This window comes from Corvus kubaryi, unplaced genomic scaffold (assembly GCF_017639235.1).
Source record: "Corvus kubaryi isolate FWS band 111438036 unplaced genomic scaffold, C.kubaryi_AGA036_p1.0 37385, whole genome shotgun sequence".
Taxonomy (NCBI): domain Eukaryota; kingdom Metazoa; phylum Chordata; class Aves; order Passeriformes; family Corvidae; genus Corvus; species Corvus kubaryi.
In genome coordinates this window covers 36,189,245-36,207,006 of record NW_024581127.1, presented here as the reverse complement: position 1 = coordinate 36,207,006, position 17,762 = coordinate 36,189,245, and the positions used below count along the sequence as shown (strand labels likewise).

At 55.8% G+C, this 17,762-nt stretch overlaps 1 protein-coding gene across 1 annotated transcript in view; it reads right to left on the bottom strand.

Moving 5' to 3' along the window:
* Positions 1-21: 21 nt before the first annotated feature.
* Positions 22-17,762, bottom strand: part of LOC121668620 (1-phosphatidylinositol 4,5-bisphosphate phosphodiesterase gamma-1-like) — an 18,864-nt gene continuing 1,123 nt past the window's right edge. The window contains exons 2-32 of the mRNA XM_042036523.1: positions 12,436-12,585; positions 12,233-12,326; positions 12,072-12,119; positions 11,266-11,350; positions 11,055-11,135; positions 10,929-10,963; positions 10,365-10,437; positions 10,166-10,267; positions 9,967-10,085; positions 9,805-9,890; positions 9,497-9,617; positions 9,238-9,406; positions 8,928-9,047; positions 8,665-8,772; positions 8,383-8,570; positions 7,993-8,193; positions 7,755-7,874; positions 7,307-7,490; positions 6,959-7,036; positions 5,640-5,743; positions 5,338-5,434; positions 4,179-4,245; positions 3,730-3,893; positions 3,518-3,614; positions 3,198-3,422; positions 2,440-2,588; positions 2,124-2,238; positions 1,845-2,006; positions 1,357-1,445; positions 1,072-1,256; positions 22-993 (exon numbers count right to left, since the gene is read on the bottom strand). Coding sequence (XP_041892457.1) covers positions 942-993; positions 1,072-1,256; positions 1,357-1,445; positions 1,845-2,006; positions 2,124-2,238; positions 2,440-2,588; positions 3,198-3,422; positions 3,518-3,614; positions 3,730-3,893; positions 4,179-4,245; positions 5,338-5,434; positions 5,640-5,743; positions 6,959-7,036; positions 7,307-7,490; positions 7,755-7,874; positions 7,993-8,193; positions 8,383-8,570; positions 8,665-8,772; positions 8,928-9,047; positions 9,238-9,406; positions 9,497-9,617; positions 9,805-9,890; positions 9,967-10,085; positions 10,166-10,267; positions 10,365-10,437; positions 10,929-10,963; positions 11,055-11,135; positions 11,266-11,350; positions 12,072-12,119; positions 12,233-12,326; positions 12,436-12,585 — 3,668 coding nt within the window. The 3' untranslated portion in view covers positions 22-941. The remainder of the gene's footprint in view (positions 994-1,071; positions 1,257-1,356; positions 1,446-1,844; positions 2,007-2,123; positions 2,239-2,439; positions 2,589-3,197; positions 3,423-3,517; positions 3,615-3,729; positions 3,894-4,178; positions 4,246-5,337; positions 5,435-5,639; positions 5,744-6,958; positions 7,037-7,306; positions 7,491-7,754; positions 7,875-7,992; positions 8,194-8,382; positions 8,571-8,664; positions 8,773-8,927; positions 9,048-9,237; positions 9,407-9,496; positions 9,618-9,804; positions 9,891-9,966; positions 10,086-10,165; positions 10,268-10,364; positions 10,438-10,928; positions 10,964-11,054; positions 11,136-11,265; positions 11,351-12,071; positions 12,120-12,232; positions 12,327-12,435; positions 12,586-17,762) is intronic.

Genomic DNA, 17,762 nt, shown 5'->3' with positions numbered 1-17,762 from the left:
CAGCAGGTCACAGCAGCGGGGTATAAATATTGGCTAAATAGATTTATTTTCATACAAAGAATACACAGGTCCCCCCTGCCGGGACACCCCGACCCCAGGGGACACCCCAAGATGTCCCCAGCCACTGCCAGGCCGGCCACCACCTCCACTGGCTTTACTGGCAGGATCTGTCCCTATTCCCAGAGCCTGGTGACAACTCTGGGTCACCCTCTGGGGCCACCTGGATGCCGGTATTGACCTGGCGCTTGCTCAGGGCAACCTGTCACAGGCCACCCTGCCCTGTGGGACACCCCCAGACTTGGTTCCCTGCTCCTTTGGTCCCATGCTGGGACATCTCTGGACATTTTGGGGTTCCCCTTGTGCCCTAATACTGTGGCTGGTACAGACACCCCCTCCCCCCACGCCGTATGTACACGCTGGATAAAAGAAGAAAATACAGATATTTATAGCAGGGGAGCAAAATACCCCCCTAACCCCCCCAAAAGTGTCCCCTGTGTCCCCATCCTGGTGCCTCACCACCAGCCAGTCCTGTCACCTGTGCCCAGGATGGAGGTGGCCGGTCCTGCCCCATCCTGGGCTGGCTGGGCCCCTGTGCCTCAGTTTCCTCATCAATCATGGGGCTGCCATGGGATGGTGGGACACTGAGAACATCAGGTGAGGAGGAGCCACTGTGGCCACCCCGTGAGGACAAGGATGTGGCCACGAGCCCCAAGGAACATGGGATGAAGCTGGAGGCAGCTGGGATTGAAGCTCGTGTCCCACCTCCCACCTCACCCCTGTCACAGGCACAGCTACCCAAGGTCCCCTTTCATCCCCGAATTTGTCACGCCGCTGTCACCCAGCCCTGGGCATGGTGGGAGGTCTGGATGTGGCCACCCCACCTCCCTTTGTGGCAGGAGAGGAGGTGGCTGGGGGAGCTCCTCAGCTCGAGTCCCTCCAGCTCAGCTGCGTTTGGTGACCATCTGCCGGTCCCTCTTCTTCTTCTCCATCAACCTGGTGGGGAGCAGGTTGGTGGCCTCAGGGACCCTCCCAAGAGGGACCTCCCAAAGCCACAGGGAGGGGACAACTCACTTGCGGTTGCGGACTTCAGTGAGCTCCATGAGCCGCTCCTGGGCTGCCCGGAGCTCATCCAGGCGCTGCTGGTAGCGGGAATCGCAGCCGTTGGTGCGCTCGTAGCCGGAGACCTGGCTGGAGAGCTCGCTGGCACGGTCCCGGAGCTGCTGGATGGATGAGTAGAGGTTCTCCTCATCTTCCTCCTGCTCCAAAACAAGCGTGTGAGGCTGGTGGGGCGGGCAGGATACCCCAAAGAGTTGGTCCCCCTTGTTCCAGGTTTCCCAAGCCGCCTGGGCCACCTGCCTTGGCGTTGATGATCTCGATGTGGATGAGGAGGGAGGCGAGCTCCAGGTCCTCGGTGTAGCTGTTCTTCAACGGCACCGACCGGTAGCCTGGACACAACATCACAACATGAACTCAGCACCACAGCAGGGTCTGAGCCCCTCACCATGGCCAGGACCCCAGGGTGATGATGCTGATGACAATTGCAGGGGGGTTGCACTAGAAGATCTTTAAAGGTCCCTTTCAACCCAAACCTTTCTATGACTCCATGATCTATGATGGAGATGATGATGATGACGATGATGATAATGATTGCAGGGGGGTTGGACTAGATGACCTTTAAAGGTCCCTTCCAATCCAAACCCTTCTATGATTCCATGATCTATGATGGAGATGATGATGGTTGCAGGGGGGGTTGGACAAGATGATTTCTAAAAGCCCCTTTCAACCCAAACCCTTCTATGATTCCATGATCTATGATGGAGATGATGATGATGGAAGGACCATACCTGTTTTGAGGCCCTTGACGGGGAATGTGGCTTGTGCCAAGAAGTTGGGGTCACTGAACATGTCTTCCTCGTACACCACAAAGCGGAGGAAGGCGAACTCAGGGTTGTTGATGTCGAAGACGAACTGCTTGAAGAGCCAGACAGGGTTGAAGCCATTGTCAGCTGTGGGAGAGAGCACAAAAGCCGGTCCCATCACCCACATGTCCTCTCAAGAGGACCCCAGAAGGCACAATCAGGGTTGACCCCAAAGGTGGGGACATCACCCATGTGGTCCCTCACCTACAACATCTGTCTTGTTCTTGCTGTTGTCATACTCGGAGCCACAAACCTCCACCTCCACAAAGGGGCACACGATGCTCCTCCCATTCTTGGGCAGGTGCCGGGCACCAAGGATCTGTGGGAGAAAGGGGCGGAAGAGGATGGTGAGGTCCAGCCACACTGGATGAGGAAGGACTCCGAAGAGTAACAAGCTCCATGGAGCAAATACATGGCTGGAACATGTAAAAACCATCCCTGGTTGACCCAAAAATAAGGAAGGAGTTCCCATCTTGATGGTGACCACTTCAAGGTGGTTTTGCTGTCCTTGCCCACTTGCCTGCAGCTGGACTGTGATGGGCTCCACAATCTTCAGGCTGTTCTTGTCAAAGGGGTCGAAGGTCTCGTCCCTCATGATGTCTGGCTGCAGGACGTAGCCGCTGCGGCCACCAAGCATGAAGAGCGCCTGGTTCAGCTGCATCGGTTTGTCTGTGGCCGTGGGGACAAAGAAGATCTGAGAGTGGGGTTCAGGGACCTCCCTGAGATCATTGGGTAGAAGGTCCTGCCCTGCAAACCCAACTAAGAGTCCCCAACCCTGGTTGGAGCAGGGATGCAGCTGAGTTTTGCATGACTCATCCAAGGACTGCATGGAGATGTCCCTACCAGGATGAGGGCAAAGACTGGAGAGCATCCAAACCACCCGTGTTCCCATCAGGATAAGGACAAAGGTTGGAGAGATCTTTCAAATGACCCCGTGTCCCCATCAGGATGAGACAAAGGTTGGAGAACATCCAAACCACCTCCATCAGGATGAGGACAAAGCTTGGAGAGATCATCCAAACCATCTCCTCTATCCCTATCAGGGTGAGGACAAAGATTGGAGAGATCACTTGAACCACCTCCTGTGTTCCCATCAGGATGAGGAAAAGGCTGAAGGGCATCTAATCCACTCGTGTCCCCATGAGGATGGAGAAAAAGGTTGGAGAGATCACGCAAACCACCTCCAACAAGACGACCCAGGGCAGAAGCATTGGGGATGGGAATTTTGAGACAACCTTCAGGGATGAGCCCAACAACAACCCCAGGAGCAGGACTTACCGGGCGTCTGGAAGTTGAGGGCCACAAGCTGGCTCCCGCAGATCCACATGGGCAGTGGGTCATAGTTGGAGGAGTCCAGGCGCTGTCCTTTGGGATAGATGCGGCTGAGCTGGCGGCGGTTGTACTGCAGGAACTTCTTGCCCTTGCTGCGGTTGGCGTATTTCTCCGCCTTGGTCTCCGGGAAGGAGGACATGTCCCGGTAACACGCCTTGTCCGTGCCAATCTCTGCAAGCACCGAGTGGCCATCAGGGAAGGAATGACATCTGGATGGTTCCTCCCATCTCTCTCTTCCCACACTAATCCCATTCTCCAGGACTTACTGTCCTCATCGAACGGCACCGGCCGGCAATACACGACGAGCTCCGAGAGCTCCAGTGCGATCTTCTTCCTCCGTTCCATGATCTTCCCTTCTTGCATCTGCATGAGGGAAAACAGGAGCTGCAAGTCTCCCCACAGACTCTTCCTCTGGAGATAGTAGGAACAATCTCCATGAGAAAGGGACCATCCAGCCCCATCCTCTGCGTCCCCTCACCCTGGCGTCGGCGTTCTGCGTGGCCTCCCGGATCTTGGCCACCCACTCGCTGAGTTCCTCCTGCGTGTCCGCGGCCACGTCCAGTGACTGGGCTGCGTGGGACATCTGCTGGGAATGGATGGTGAAGACAAATGGTTTGGAGCTCCTCCCGTCTTTGGAGATAACTATAAGGACATCAGAGGGGGGCTTTACTCGAAGACATTCCCAACGGATGGCTCTGTGGAGCAAACGAAACCTCAGCGGTCCCACTCCCAGGCCCCCACCAGCCCCTCCTGGCACCCCACCATCCATCAGGATCTTCCTCCTCTGAGGATCCCATTTTTTTAATGTGTGGCTTCAGGTTTCCCTGCTGAAACACGCCCATGGAATCAAGGGGAAATGTCCCCTGGATCATCTGGACATCCCAATTCCTCCAAATTCCCCCCAAATCCTTAAGTAGGGATACTCACCGATGTGGCAGGATGGGACATCAATGAAGCCCTTCAGGAAGTTCCCCAGGGGGCTGTTTTCTGATGACTGCAAGAGAGGAAGGAAGAGGGAAAATGTGGGAGGCCTGTGGGTTACAGGAAGCCACCCTCGAGCCCTCTGAGTCGGACAAATCCAAGCAAAAGAAGGGAAAAAACACCCAGGAGCATCACCCAGAGAGCTAGGTTGGAGTAGGACCAGGAGCATCCCCCAGCATCTGGATAAGGATCTGGGCTGGTACAGGGCTGGGAGCATCCCTCAGCCTCTGGATGAGTGTCCAAGCTGGCACGAGGCTGGGAGCATCCTCCAGCTTCCAAAAAAGGGTCTAAGCTGGAGTGGGACCAGGAGCATCCCACAGCCTCTGGATAAGGGTCTGTCTTGGCACGGGATCAGGAGCATCCCCCAGATTCTGGATAAAGGTCTGGGTTGGAGCGGGACCAAGAGCATCCCCCGACTCTGTGGGACCGGGAGCATCACTCAGATTCTGGATAAGGGTCTGGGCTGGAGCAGGGCTGGGAGCATCCTCCAGTTTCCAGGAAAGGATCCAAGCTGGAGCGTAGCCAAGATTATCACCCAGCCTCCAGACAGAGATCAGGGCTGGAGCAGGACTGGGAGCATCCTCCAGCTTCCAGTAAATTGTCCAAGTGGGAGTGGGGCCAAGAACATCCCTCAGCCCCTAAATAAGAATCTGGACTGGAGCAGGAGCATGAGCATCTCCCAGCCTCAGGATAAGTGTCTGGGCTGGAGCAGGACCAGGAACATTCCTCAGACTCTGGGTAAGGATCTGAGCTTGTACAAGACTTGGACTATCCTGCAGCTTCCAGAAAAGAGACCAAGCTGGAGTGGGGCTGGGAGCATCCCACAGCCTCTGGATAAAGATATGGGCTGGAACAGGACCAGGAGCATTTCCCAACTTTCAGAAATAGACACAAGTTGGAGTAGGGCCAGGAATATCCCCCAGCCTCTGGATAAGGGTCTGGGCTGGAGCAGGACCATGAGCATCCCCCAGCCTCTGAATAAAGATCCAAGCTGGAGCAGGACCATGAGCATCCCACAGCCTCAGGATAAGGATCTGGACTTGCTCAAGACTCCTGGGAGCTTCCAGTGTCCTTGCTCCCAGGGTCCCGGGGAGGTGGCACTCACGGCCTCATCCTGCTCCTGCCCCTGGGTGCCGACGATCTCCTCCACGTAGTTGGCCGGGAACCAGAGCTGCTTCTTGCCCCCGTAGTCCCCCCGCCACCTGCAAAGGGGTGAGAGGATCAAGGCGAGCGGATGGATTTTGGGGAGGGGGGGACAGCGGTGTCCCTGCTGCATGCGGTGCCGGGGGGTGGGTGGAGAAAGGGTGGGGGGACAGAGAAGGAGGCTGCGTTAAATCCCGCCGTGGGAATACCCGGGGTGTCCCCTCCACCTCCCACCCATGGTGACACCCAAGTGACCGCCCTCACCAGCCGCCGTCCTGCTTGTCCACGTTGTGGATGATGGCCTGTTTGCAGAACGACAGCTCATCCTCCCGTTGTGCCTTGTAGTCATACAGAGCCTTCACCGTGCACTGGGGACACCGGGAAGAGGGACACGTGTGTCACCACACAGCATCCAGCTCCCTCCTCAGCCTCCAAGGTATGGGATCCTGAGGGTCTGACACCCCAAATTGTAGAATCATAGGGTGTTAAGGGGTTGGAATGGACCTTAAAGGTCATCTCAGCACAACCCATCCCACCACGGGCAGAGACACCTTCCACTATCCCAGGTTGCTCCAAGCTCCATCCAACCTGGCCTTGGACACTTCCAGGGACAGGGCATCCACAACTTCTCTATCCCCGTGTCTCACCACCCTCACAAAAAATTCCTTCCCAGTATCTAACCTAAATGTCCCCTCTTTCAATTTGTATCCATTACTCCTCATCCTGTCACTACAGCTCCTGACAAAAAGTCCCTCTTCAGCTTCCAAATTGCTCATGCCAGTGGGATGGGTTAGAGGGGACAGGAGGGCTGGAGGTGCCTGTGGTCCTGCAGGATCACCACGTTCAGAGCAGATCAGGTTCATTTTCTGGGACCTACCAGTGGTTTCTCTTGGTGCACTGAAGGGTTAATCCCCTGATATTACCACATTCCCTGGAAAAAAACCTCTGGGTTAAGTTTTCCTGTGTGTGGTGTTGTCCTGCTGCAAAGGGACCATTAAGGCACCAGCAAAGCTGGACCATGGGATTGTAGAATCACAGGAAAGGAAACTTAGGGCTCCAGTCCAGCCTCTTCCAGGGTCAACTCCAAGACCAATCCAGTCTCAAAAACCTTCAAGGCTGGTGATTGGGTCAGCTTCAAGATGCACCTAATCCCAAAAACCTCCAAGGGTGGAGACTGGGTAAACTCCAAGACCAATCCAGTCTCAAAAATCTCTGAGGATGGAGACTGCACCACCTGAGAACTGACCCTAGACCTGTTTTTTTGGGATTCCCCAGTGCAAAGGGATTTCCTTGCTGTTGGGGCAAACTTTTTCCAGGTCCCTGCTCCAGGCTGGGGTCTCTCCAGTCCTGTCCCACCACCACTGTGACAATGCTGTCACTGGAGCTTAGACTGTCCCCAGATGACGGTGATGTGGGCTGGGTCCAGCTCCAGCATCACTTGAGGGCCAGAAAAACACAGCACAACATCACTTCTCGGGTCAGCGGTGGTGGGAGGTGTGGTGGATCTGGGGAAGGACCACCCAGGAACCCCATGTCATGTCCCACCAGCCACCACCTCCCAGGACACCAGCTCAGCCCCTTACCCTGGCCATTGGCATCTTGTTGGCCTCTACGTAGAAATGGGGGGTCCGCACCTCATACAGGGCTCCATAGTCCAGCTCCTGCAAGGAGAAATTCCTGAGGGGGTCACGTGGATGTGGGCAGGGATTATGAGGAGATGAGAGGAGGTTGAGCAGGACCTAATATCCCCTTGCAACTTGTTGGAAAAGGGAATTATGGTGGAGTTTAAATGCTGAGTAATGACTGTGGAATGAGCTTGGCCAGTTCTGGTTGGGCTCCAACCAAAATTCTGGAAGATGGTGGAGCTGAGGACAGAGCTTGGTTGCCCATGGCACAGAACCTCTACCATCCCCACTGCTGGGAGAACTCACAGTGGTGCCCATCTTCTCCAGGGTCTCCTCATTGATGGGGTAGCGCAGCTTCATCTTGCGGTAGAGCGGGTGCTTCTCGTAGTAGCTGATGAGGTCCACAAGGCTCTCGAACTCGGCCGAGCTGCCCAGCATGAAGAGCCGCCCTTCCTGCTGGATGCGGCAGTGCTTGATCTTCCCCTCTGCCCTGGGGCCAGGAGAGACGGGAATGGGATGGGTGAGGGGTGGCCGGATCCTGGTTCGGTGATGGGGATGGGCGAGAGGTGATGCTTGGGGATGCCACCAAGGTGACCACCCCAAGGACATCACCACGGAGAGGGTTTCCCCTTCGCAACACCATCACGTGACCCACCGTGTCGCCCACAGCAAAGCTCTGCCACCTAGCTTGGGGTCACAACAGACAGTCCTCAGCTTGGCCAAGCCCAAATGGCCTCGTGGTGGCCACACTCACCGGAAGGAGATGGCATAGGAGTTGGGTTCGCTGCGCTTCCGCACCAGGAATGCTCCATCCCGCGGGACCCGCATCAGCATGTGCTCGGCCTGGAGACGCGTCAAGCTGGCGTGGTACCACCTGGGCAGGGAGAACATGGAGACGGGGAGCTGGCATCAGCATCTCCACACCCTGCTGGGTCTGGAGGAGGCTGATGGGCCCATGGGATTGAGGGGATGGGGACTGGAAGGATCCTCACTCTTTGCTCTCATGGGCGTTTGGTTGGGGGACGGGGTCGGTGAGGCGCATCTCGAACTCGTTGCAGCGCAGCGGCACCTCCCTGTAGTGGCAGATGAGGCTGTAGAGGCTGTCGAAGACCAGGTTGTCCGTCAGGTAGAACTTGGTGGCCCCAGCCTCCTGCCGCGAGTGGATCCGGCAGTGCTGCACGCGGCTGGACCTCCTGCCATGGGGGTGGGAGAAAGCAAAGTCAATTCGAGTTCACATCCCCACCATCCCGCACTTTGGGGTCTACATGCTGCACAAAAAGGTGACATTTCTCCCAAAAAAGCCATTCCAGCCACCAAACCAGGCACTGACTGGACTGTCACCCAGGCAGGGTGGGATCCTGCCTCTCTGCTGGAGCTCCTACCAGAAGGACAGGGTGTAGTCTCCCACGAAGGTCTCGCTCTCGCGCACCAGGAAGGTGCCATCCTTGCCGCCCGTCTCGGTGCAGTACTCGTGCAGCAGCTTCTCCGCGATCTGTCGCCCGTCACGGCCACCCCCGAGCTTCCCATGGAACCACTTCTCCGTGAAGTGCAGCTCGTTGTTGTTGAACTCCTGCAAGTTCATTCCCAAGTGGGTGTTGCCACCCTGTCACCCTCCCCACGGAGTTGTCACCCTGCCCTGTGGACGTGTCCTGTCCATCACGCACCTCCTTTTGCTCCACCTCCTCTTCATCCTCGTTGAACTGGTAGCGGGATGTCTCCTCCGAGTAGTAAATCTTGTTGCTTGTCAGCACAAAATAATGAGGGCTCCAGGTCTGGGAAGGAGGAAGAGCATCACTGGGGTGAGAAGGAGGATGACATGGAGGGATGGAGCTTTGAGATGGGGTTTTTAATTCCTCCCACCCCCCACAGCATGGCAGTGGTCCAGGAGAGCCCATGCCAATCCCCAATGTCTGACATTGACCCTTACGTGGTCGATGGGGTCTTCAAGGTAGAGAATTCCATTCTTGATGGAGTTGCTGATGTCGTTCTCTGAGTAACTGGCGGTGGAGACCTCCTCGTACAGGTTCCCTTCGACCAGTTTCTTGTGCTGGGGGACACCCAGGGAGGGGAGCTCAGTGGTGGCCATGGTATGCCCATCACATCGAGCTCCCAAACCTTAGGATCAACCTCCCACAGGTCCCTTCCCACCACCCCTTGTTCTCCTTGGCCATCTTTTGATGTAGAACCCAACACAATCTGTGTCCCTCCTGCAAAGAGGGGTTTTGCCTGCTCCTCACCTTGATTAGGATTTTCTTCTTGAGCTGGGTGGGCGAGGGCAACTCATCGGCGTTGATGTCCACTGGCTTGGTGAGGAGCATGTCCCCAAAAACCTTCTTGAAGTGGGAGGCCATGTTCCTCTGCTGGACGATGCTGCAGTGGTCCTCGATGGAGAGGATGACAGGGAACCTGGAGCAAGCAGGTGGGAATGGTGGCCTCAGATAAAGGTGAGGAAAAGATTGCCAGAACTTGGGAATCACTGGGGGATCTGGGGCTTACTCGGAGGTGACAAAGGCATGCTCCTTGATGGTGTGCAGCACATCCAGGAATTTGATCTTGGAGGTGAGCGTGTGGCCATGGTAGATGATGGGGAGATCATCCGGGCCATCCCAGCAATCCACTGAGAAGGAAAACACCTTGGTTAATTCATGTTTGCCACCAACTACGTGGTGGGAACCATTTTTTTGAGACCCCAAAGGACAGTGAAAGACCTTCTGCCCTGGTACCACGGGATGGGGGCAGGGAATGGTCTGTTTGATGGGACATGAGGGATTCCAGCATCCCTGTGAAGGGCTGGTGGGACTCACGCTCGATGCAGCGGCAGCCCATCCGCAGGCACCGGGCATACGCTTCCAGGGAGGACTCACTGGAGAACTGATCTCCTGTCAGGTACCTGCAGAGGAGAGACAAAGATGAAGGGATGCTCATGATTGTCCCTGAGAAAAGCCCATGTGAGGAAAACTCCTTACGTGTTGTGGGATGAGGAGATCCAGTACTGGGACAAGGGGTGGTTCATCTCCTCGGGCACAACGCGCTCGTACTTAGCATCCATCACCATGTTTTCCTTGGAGAAGAGGTATGTGAGGAACTGGGGGGGGAGAAGCAGAGAGGTCAGAGTCTGATGGGGCTGGGGAGATCCCTGTGGGGACACTGCCTGGGGCCACCCACCTCATCCAGCTGGAAGGAGGGATCCGACGCCTCGTTGGAGCTCTCCTTGAGGTAGGAGCACATGTAGTCCCGCACCAAGCCCACGTCACTGGCCCAGGATTCCTGGGATACAAACATGGCTGTTGTTAGCGGGGGTGGAACTGGGCTGGAGCATCCCATGGGGGCTCCCTAAGCTGCAGAGTTCTCGGGGAAACCCCACCTTCTGGTCATGCAGCAGGAACTTCTGGAAGTCGTAGAGGGACACTTGGCACAGCTCGGGGCGGTCCACGTTCCTGGGACAAGGAGCATCCACCAGTGAGGACCAGGAGAAGGAACTGGGATAGATCAAGTCAAGGCCTCCAGTGCCCACCTGCAGCTCAGCCTCCCCATGACCCCCACTCTTGCCAGTCCCTCCCCCTTGTGACTGGGAGAGGCCAGCACCAGCTGGAATGTGCAGCGTTGTCCAAGGATACTGGGAGGAGGGCAGGGTGACAAGTCCCTACATCCCTGGCAGCCATCACATCTCCCATCCCTGCTTCCATCCTCTCTCCCATTCCCACTCCAGTGTCTGCTCACCTCTTCTCCCATCCCTGCTCCTATCTTTGCTTCCATCCCAGCTCCCATCGTTGCTCCCATGCCTTCTGCACCCACGTTCCCGTCCTTTCTTCCATCCCTGCTCCCTCTCCTATCCCTTCTCCCTGCTCTGCCCCACAGTCTGGCAGTATTTCCTTCTCCATGGATCCAACTCTTGGAATATTGATTGGGATGGGAGCTGGGAACTCACCGCAGGGGGAAGGAGAGCTCCAGCTGCTCGATGACCTGGAAAGCAGAGGAGGGGTCCAGGCTTAGCTGGAGGGGAACACATCACACCAGGATGGGGACATTTGGGAGGCCAATCTACGGATCTTACCGACTTCTGGGCATCAAACATCAGGTTTTTGTAGAACTGGATGAAGTGGGAAAAAGTCATCTCATTCCTGGCTTCCACTTCCTGTGGGAGATGGGGCTGGATGAGAGTGGTGCCACCCAATCGGAGCCAGGGACACCAGGATGGCTCCAGCCCATCTGGGGTGGGTTGAAGAGCATCTCCCTCATAGCTGGGATGTCCGGAGGGTCCTTACCACGAGTTTATCCCTCAGGAATCTCATGTTGGGAACTCGGTAGTTAACCTGGGGCAACATCGCCTTCAGGTCCTTCACCGTGATGCTGCCAGAGGGAAAACCAGAGTCAGGGCACTGCCAGACTGCTGGATGGCTCCCAGCTCCCAACACCAAGGGTGCCACCCCAAATCTTGGTGCTTGGCATGGGGATCCCACCCTCCTGTCCTGTGGATCCCTGCAGTGGCTCAGGAGCCAGGGAAATTGTGGATGCCCCATCCCGGGAAGCGTCCAAGGCCAGGTTGGATGGGGCTTGGAGCAACCTGGTCTAGTGGAAGGTGGAACTGGATGATTTTTAGTGTCCTTTCCAACCCAAACCGTTCCGTGATTCCATGTTTCTGAGATGAATTATGTGGTGTCTGGACGAGTGTGAGCAGAGAGACAAGGAGAGGAAAAATCCAAGAACCAATCAGGAACTCTAAGCCATCATCCCACTTGGAGATGATGCCCATTCCCATCCCCATAATAATTTAAGTCCAAATTCCCTTGGTTTTGGGGTTTTCCTGTCTTGGGAAGATAATTATGGGCTGCATTAATGGCCTGGCCCCTCTGGCACTGGTGGAAATGTGGCATCAGGGTCCCTGTGGTCCTCACAGTGACAAGGTCATGACCTGCACCCAAATCTCTGATTTTCGGTGCCTTCAAGCATCCCAAACTCCCTGGTTCCTTGTCCCACAAACCTCACCCCCAGTCTGGCTCAACCTCCAGATTTGGGATGCAGCTGGGGGAATATGGTCCTGTCCAGCTGAACCCACCGTGCTGGTGCTCACCTGCCTTCCCGTGCTCGGTCCATCCCATCAAACTGCTTCCGTAGCCACCTGGGAAGGAAGGGATGGACAGAAAGTGCTCAATCCCAAAGAGGACCAAGCCCAGGGTGGGTTTTCTCCCCAAAACAGGGACCAGGAAATGGGATCTGGTGGTCCTTCCTCACCTCTCAATCTGCAGCGGGGTCTGGGCTCTCTGGGTGTCAGCCACCAGCCAGTTGAGCCCCGTTATCCACAGGTTGATGTCCTCCTCGCAGAAAGCTGGAGGAGGAAGAGCAGGGTGGTGAGGTTGGGATGGGAATGATGGGATGCTGGGAAGGGCGTGGGACCCCAAATATGGACACAGGGAATGGGGAAGGACCCAACTCACCAGCCACGCTGAGCGTCCGCAGCCTGAAGTCCATCCCGTAGAGGATGATGAAGCACATGGTGAAGTCCAGCTTGCGAGCATCCTCGGGGTAGCGCTCGAAATCCCGGGAATTCTTTCCCAGGCGGATCTCCTTGATCTCCCGAATGTCGACTATGGGGAGAGAGGAACATGGAACTGTCCCCTGCCACCACAGTCCCAGATGAGGGGCTCAGGGAAGTGGGAATTCCAAAAGACCATGTGTCCTCTGGAGAACCTTGTTCCCAGGATGGGACACCCCCAGGAGCGTGTGATGGAACTGTGGGTGCTGTGGCCACTTGTCTTTGAGGGAGACATGTCCCCAGTGTCCTCCAGTGATGTGTGATGGCACCATAGGTATGGCACGTCCTTTGGGGAACCGTGTTCCCAGGATGGGGTGTCCCTGTGGCACTGCCCATTGGAGTGGGATGGCACCGAGGTGCCAAGGCCATGTGTCCTCCAGGGATCCGTGTCCCAGGATGTCCCCAGGATGGGGTGTCCCTGCACTGCTGCTGCAGCTGAGTGACACCACCACGGATGCCATGGCCATGTGTCCTCCAGAGATCCGTGTCCCAGGATGTCCCCAGGATGAGGTCCCTGCAGTGCTGCTACAGCTGTGTGACAAGACCAGGATGCCATGGCCACGTGTCCTCCAGGGATCCACATCCCAGGATGTCCCCAGGACGGGGTGTTCCCTGCAGTGCTGCTGCAGCTGAGTGACACCACCATGGGTGCCACGGAGAAGCGTCATCCAGGGATCTGTGTCCCAAGGACAGGGTGTCCCTGCAGCCCTGCCTCCATGTGCCTGATGGTGCCTCATCCCTGCGTCTCCAGGAACTGGTGTCCCCAGGACATGGCATCCTGACAGGGCTGCCCACTCCTTTCCCAGTTTTGTGGCTGCCACGCGTCCTCCAGGCTCATCCTACCCCATCCCAACCAGCAAATCTCCAGTTGCCTCGTCTTCCCCATGCCAAACCCTGTGCCGGGATAGGCTGAGCTTGTGTTTTCATTGGAGAACTCTTCCCAAAAGTGGCAATTTGGAGCCCTGGCAGCCGGGACCGCAGGGTGTTGCTTTCCTGCTGCTCTGCTCCCTCATTATCCTGCTAAATAAAGCTCCAATGGTGGCGGCAGGGCTGGGTTTCCGGACCACGCTCTTCCTCACTGCTACTCCACCAAGGGAGATTTCCAATTTTCCCAGTGGGCACATCCCACTGGGAGCAAGAATAATAACATAATATTCGGAACAATGCACAAAATTGTTCTTGATCCCACAACCATCACCCCCTGGGCAGGTTTGTCCTCTGGGAATGAGCCACCAACACCGGAAAGGGCTTTGTGTGACCCAGGGCAGCCGGACCACCTCGCCAGGGGTATTGTCCTGCCGAGGAAATGGGTCATTTCCCGGAGAATTTCCAGCCTGACTGCGTTTCCGATGTGGTGGTAGGGAAGGCTGCAGACGTGCCTCGGTGGAAACCCTCAGTTGAATCCAAAGGGGAATCCAAAGGGGAAAGAAAAGCTGAATGCAGAGAGGAATAAGGGATGGGGGAGGAATTGGGCTGATTAAGCAAGAAAAGAGGGGAAGAATAGTTTTTCTTGGCGGAAAAGCTCCAGGAAACAGTGGAGGCTTTATCCAGCCTTCTTTTGCTGGATGACCGCAAGCCAAATTTCATGGAACAGGGTGGGATTTTAGCACAAATGACATACAGGAGCTCTGCACCCCAGCACGAGCTTTGTTTTGGGGCAAGATCTAGAGGAATGAAACTCCGTTGTCTCCGCATGGCTCCCATGGCTTGAAGCAAACCCTCTTCCATAAAAACAGGCAGATTTGGGGGATAAAAAGGGGTTTATAGGTTAAAAAACAGCCTCTCAACTCCAAACTTCCCCATCCACAGGGTGCCAGGGAGGGGTGAGAAGCCATTGGCTACGAGGGCTTTGCTAACAAGTTGTAATGCTGCTATTCCTTGGATTTAATTCCTCCAGAATCCGGCCTTGCACCTGAACTCTGGGTTCTGTTCCTAATCCCAGGATGGTTTGTGTTGGAAGGGACCTTAAAGATCATCTCATTCCAGCCTCCACCATGGGCAGGGACACCTCCCACTATCCCAGGTTGCTCCAAACCCCACCCAACCTGGCCTTGGACACTTCCAAGGATGGAGCAGCCACAGCTTCCCTGGAAAACCTGTGCCAGGGCCTCACCACCCGCCCAGCCAAGAATTCCTTCCCAATATCCCATCTATCCCTACCCTCTGGCAGTGGGAAGCCATTCCCTGTGTCCTGTCCCATTCCCTTGTCCCAAGTTCCTCTCCAGCTCTCCTGGAGCCCCTTTAGGCCCTGGAAAGGGCTCTGAGGTCTCCCTGGATCCTTTCCTTCTCCAGGCTGGACATTCCCAGCTCTCCCAGCCTGGCTCCATGGCTGAGGGGCTCCAGCCCTTGGAGCATCTCCATGGCCTCCTCTGGACTCGCTCCAGCAGCTCCACGTCCTTCTGCTGTTGGAGACCCCAGAACTGGAGGCAGAATTCCAGGTGGGGTCTCACCTGAGTGGGGCAGAGGAGCAGAATTCCCCCTTTCCTGCTGCCCACATTATGGGATCAGCCCAGGACATGGGGGAATTACTGGGCTGTCAGCACCAGTTTTTCGTCCACCAACACCCCCAAATCCTTCTTCCCAGGGCAAACAGCTCATTCCCATGAAAAACCAGGGGAAGAGGGAGCGGCGCGGGGCTGCACAATACACCCGAGCAGCAGCTTCCTGGAAACCACATCTGCAGCGGATTTGCCTCGATCCTGTCAGGACTCTGTCTCCAAACTCCTCCCCGCATTGTCTCCATTGTCCCGGGCGATTAAAACACTCTGGAAGTCGGTTCCAGCTGCGAAAATCCCTTTTCTTTTCTAATGCAAAGCAAGGAGCGTGGTGCAAAAAAGATTTGGAATGGTGGGAAGATGATGGAGGAGCAGGTTCTGCCCAGTGGGATTTTAGGGATGCTGAGAGCCTGGGAGTTTTTTCAGGCATTAGGAGGGAAGTAAAGGGAAGGGAGGGAATGGTTGTGCTGGGAATTCCTGCTGACCTAGACACCTCAGTCATCCCTTCTTGCAGGATGTGGCAGCTCAGACTCTCCTGGACAGGGGGAATTGGGAGACTGTATCCCACCGAGATCCCTGTTGTGTGATTTAAAAGCTGGAATAAAATATTTCCTCCTGGTCCAACAGCGATAAATCCCAACTGGATTTTCTTCTCCCCTAAAAGTCCTGTTTCTAATTATTTGCCATTAACAAGGCTGGAGGTGTCATCAAACCATCTGTCCAAAATCCTCTTGGATTTTCCACACTGCCTTCACCCCTATTTCCTTTTAATTTCTTGTAAAGATCTCTTTTTTGGGCTGTTTTCCACCAGATTCCTTGCTCTGGGAACTGGGGTCTGCTGAGGGTGACAAGGTGGAAGTTCTCCAGGATGAGGTTAATTTTGGCGGCCATGCTCCAGGCAATCCCAGGCATGGACACATGGACACATGGACACATGGACACGTGTCCAGAGGACGCTTAACGAACCGTGTAATTATCCTGGAGGTCCAGGGAAAGGCCAGGATCCATGTCCTGGCCCTGACAGTCCCTAACAGAGACATCAGCACTTCCCACTAATCCCTCTCCAAGCGGGATGCCGGCTTGAAGGGAGGGATTTCAAATGGTCCGGGCAGGCGTGAGGTCTGGGAGATCCTGGCACTTCCATAAGATCACGGAAAGTTGGAAGATGTGAGCACAGAGAGATGGAGCAGGGGGTGAGGATGCTCCAGCCCAGCACCAGGATGGGGATTTCTCCCGCTCCTAACTGGGAAAAGCGAATGGTGGGATAGGGTAGCAGGATTGCACCATTTCCAGAAGGATTTTCCTCCTTTTTTCACCCTTCTGGATGGCCTTGGAGGATGCCTGCTCATTCCCATTGGGAAGATTGAGCTGTTGTATGGGAAAAGACAGATCCTAAGGCTCCAGAGGGGAAACTGAGGCACAGCATCGTGAGCAACCTGAGATCCTGACCCGGCAGCGCACGGCGCTTCCGGAAAAAACAAGGAGCTGGAAATGTGTTATTTCCATGACTGGATAACGAGCTCTTCTCCATGAGGACCTAAAACACCTCTCCAAAGCTGGGTGCCCTTCATCCCATCACCTCCTGCTCCCACAAATCTGCTCCTGTATCCAGGCACGGATCCTGCTCATGGCTGTGCTCTGCTCCGAGTACCACCCTCCTTCCCGGCTCAAAGCTGGAATTCAGCCTCAGCACCAGCCCTCCAAGCAGGAGCTGAACCTTCCTGGGGATTTTTGAGGGAGTCATTGGTGATTTTGGAGGAGGTCCTCCAGGAAAAAGGCACCTCCCAAACCTCTGGGATGGGCTTTGCCATCATCCAGGTGAGGTGATATCCCAAAACTGAGTTCCTGCCCTGCACGGGGATGTGGGATGAGGTGATGGTGTAGCTCCATGTCACCCCAGTCCCGGGTTTCATCCACTGGATTTTTTTAGCTCAATTAAAGCTTTGAGGTAATGAGCACCAAGACATGGAGCCCCAAGAATCCCCAGTGTTGGGAGAATGCCCCAACAACCTCCCAACCACCAGTGAATCCACATGGAAAGGTGATTTTTATGGATGCTCCAGTGGGGTTTTGGAGTTAAAAGCACCGTGAGCAGGCACAGCGGTGACCATTCCTTTCCCTCCTTCCCAGGGAGGATATAAATCCCTGTGGATGAAACGGGAGCAGCTTGATCCCACAGAGCAACTTCCGAGGTGAGATGGAGGAGGTGAGGGTTGCTCAGCCCAGCAGCTCCTGCTTTTATGGGAATCACCCTGTGGCCAGGCCCTGACACTGTAGGACATTGCATAGCAGGGAACATCCCACCGTGGTAGGACATCCCACTCTGTGGGCTGGAATTCCACAAACAGTCACCCCACCATGGCAGGACATCCCAACACATCCAGGAACCCCACAACCAGCTACCCCTCCATGGAAGGACATCCCACCACAGCCAGGAGCCCCACAGTCGGGCACCCCACCACAGTAGAACATCCTGCCATGGCCACAAACCCCACAACCAGATCTCCCCATGGTAGGACATCCCAACACAACCAGGAACCCCAGAGACAGGCACCCCACCACTGCAGGACACCCCAAGACACCCAGGCACCCCACAACTAGTCACCCCACTACAGCAGGACACCCCACAAAACCCAGGCACCCCAGCACATCCAGGCACCCCACAACCAGTCACCGCCTATGTTAGAACACCCCAACACATCCAGGCACCCCACAATCAGTCCCCCCACTAAAG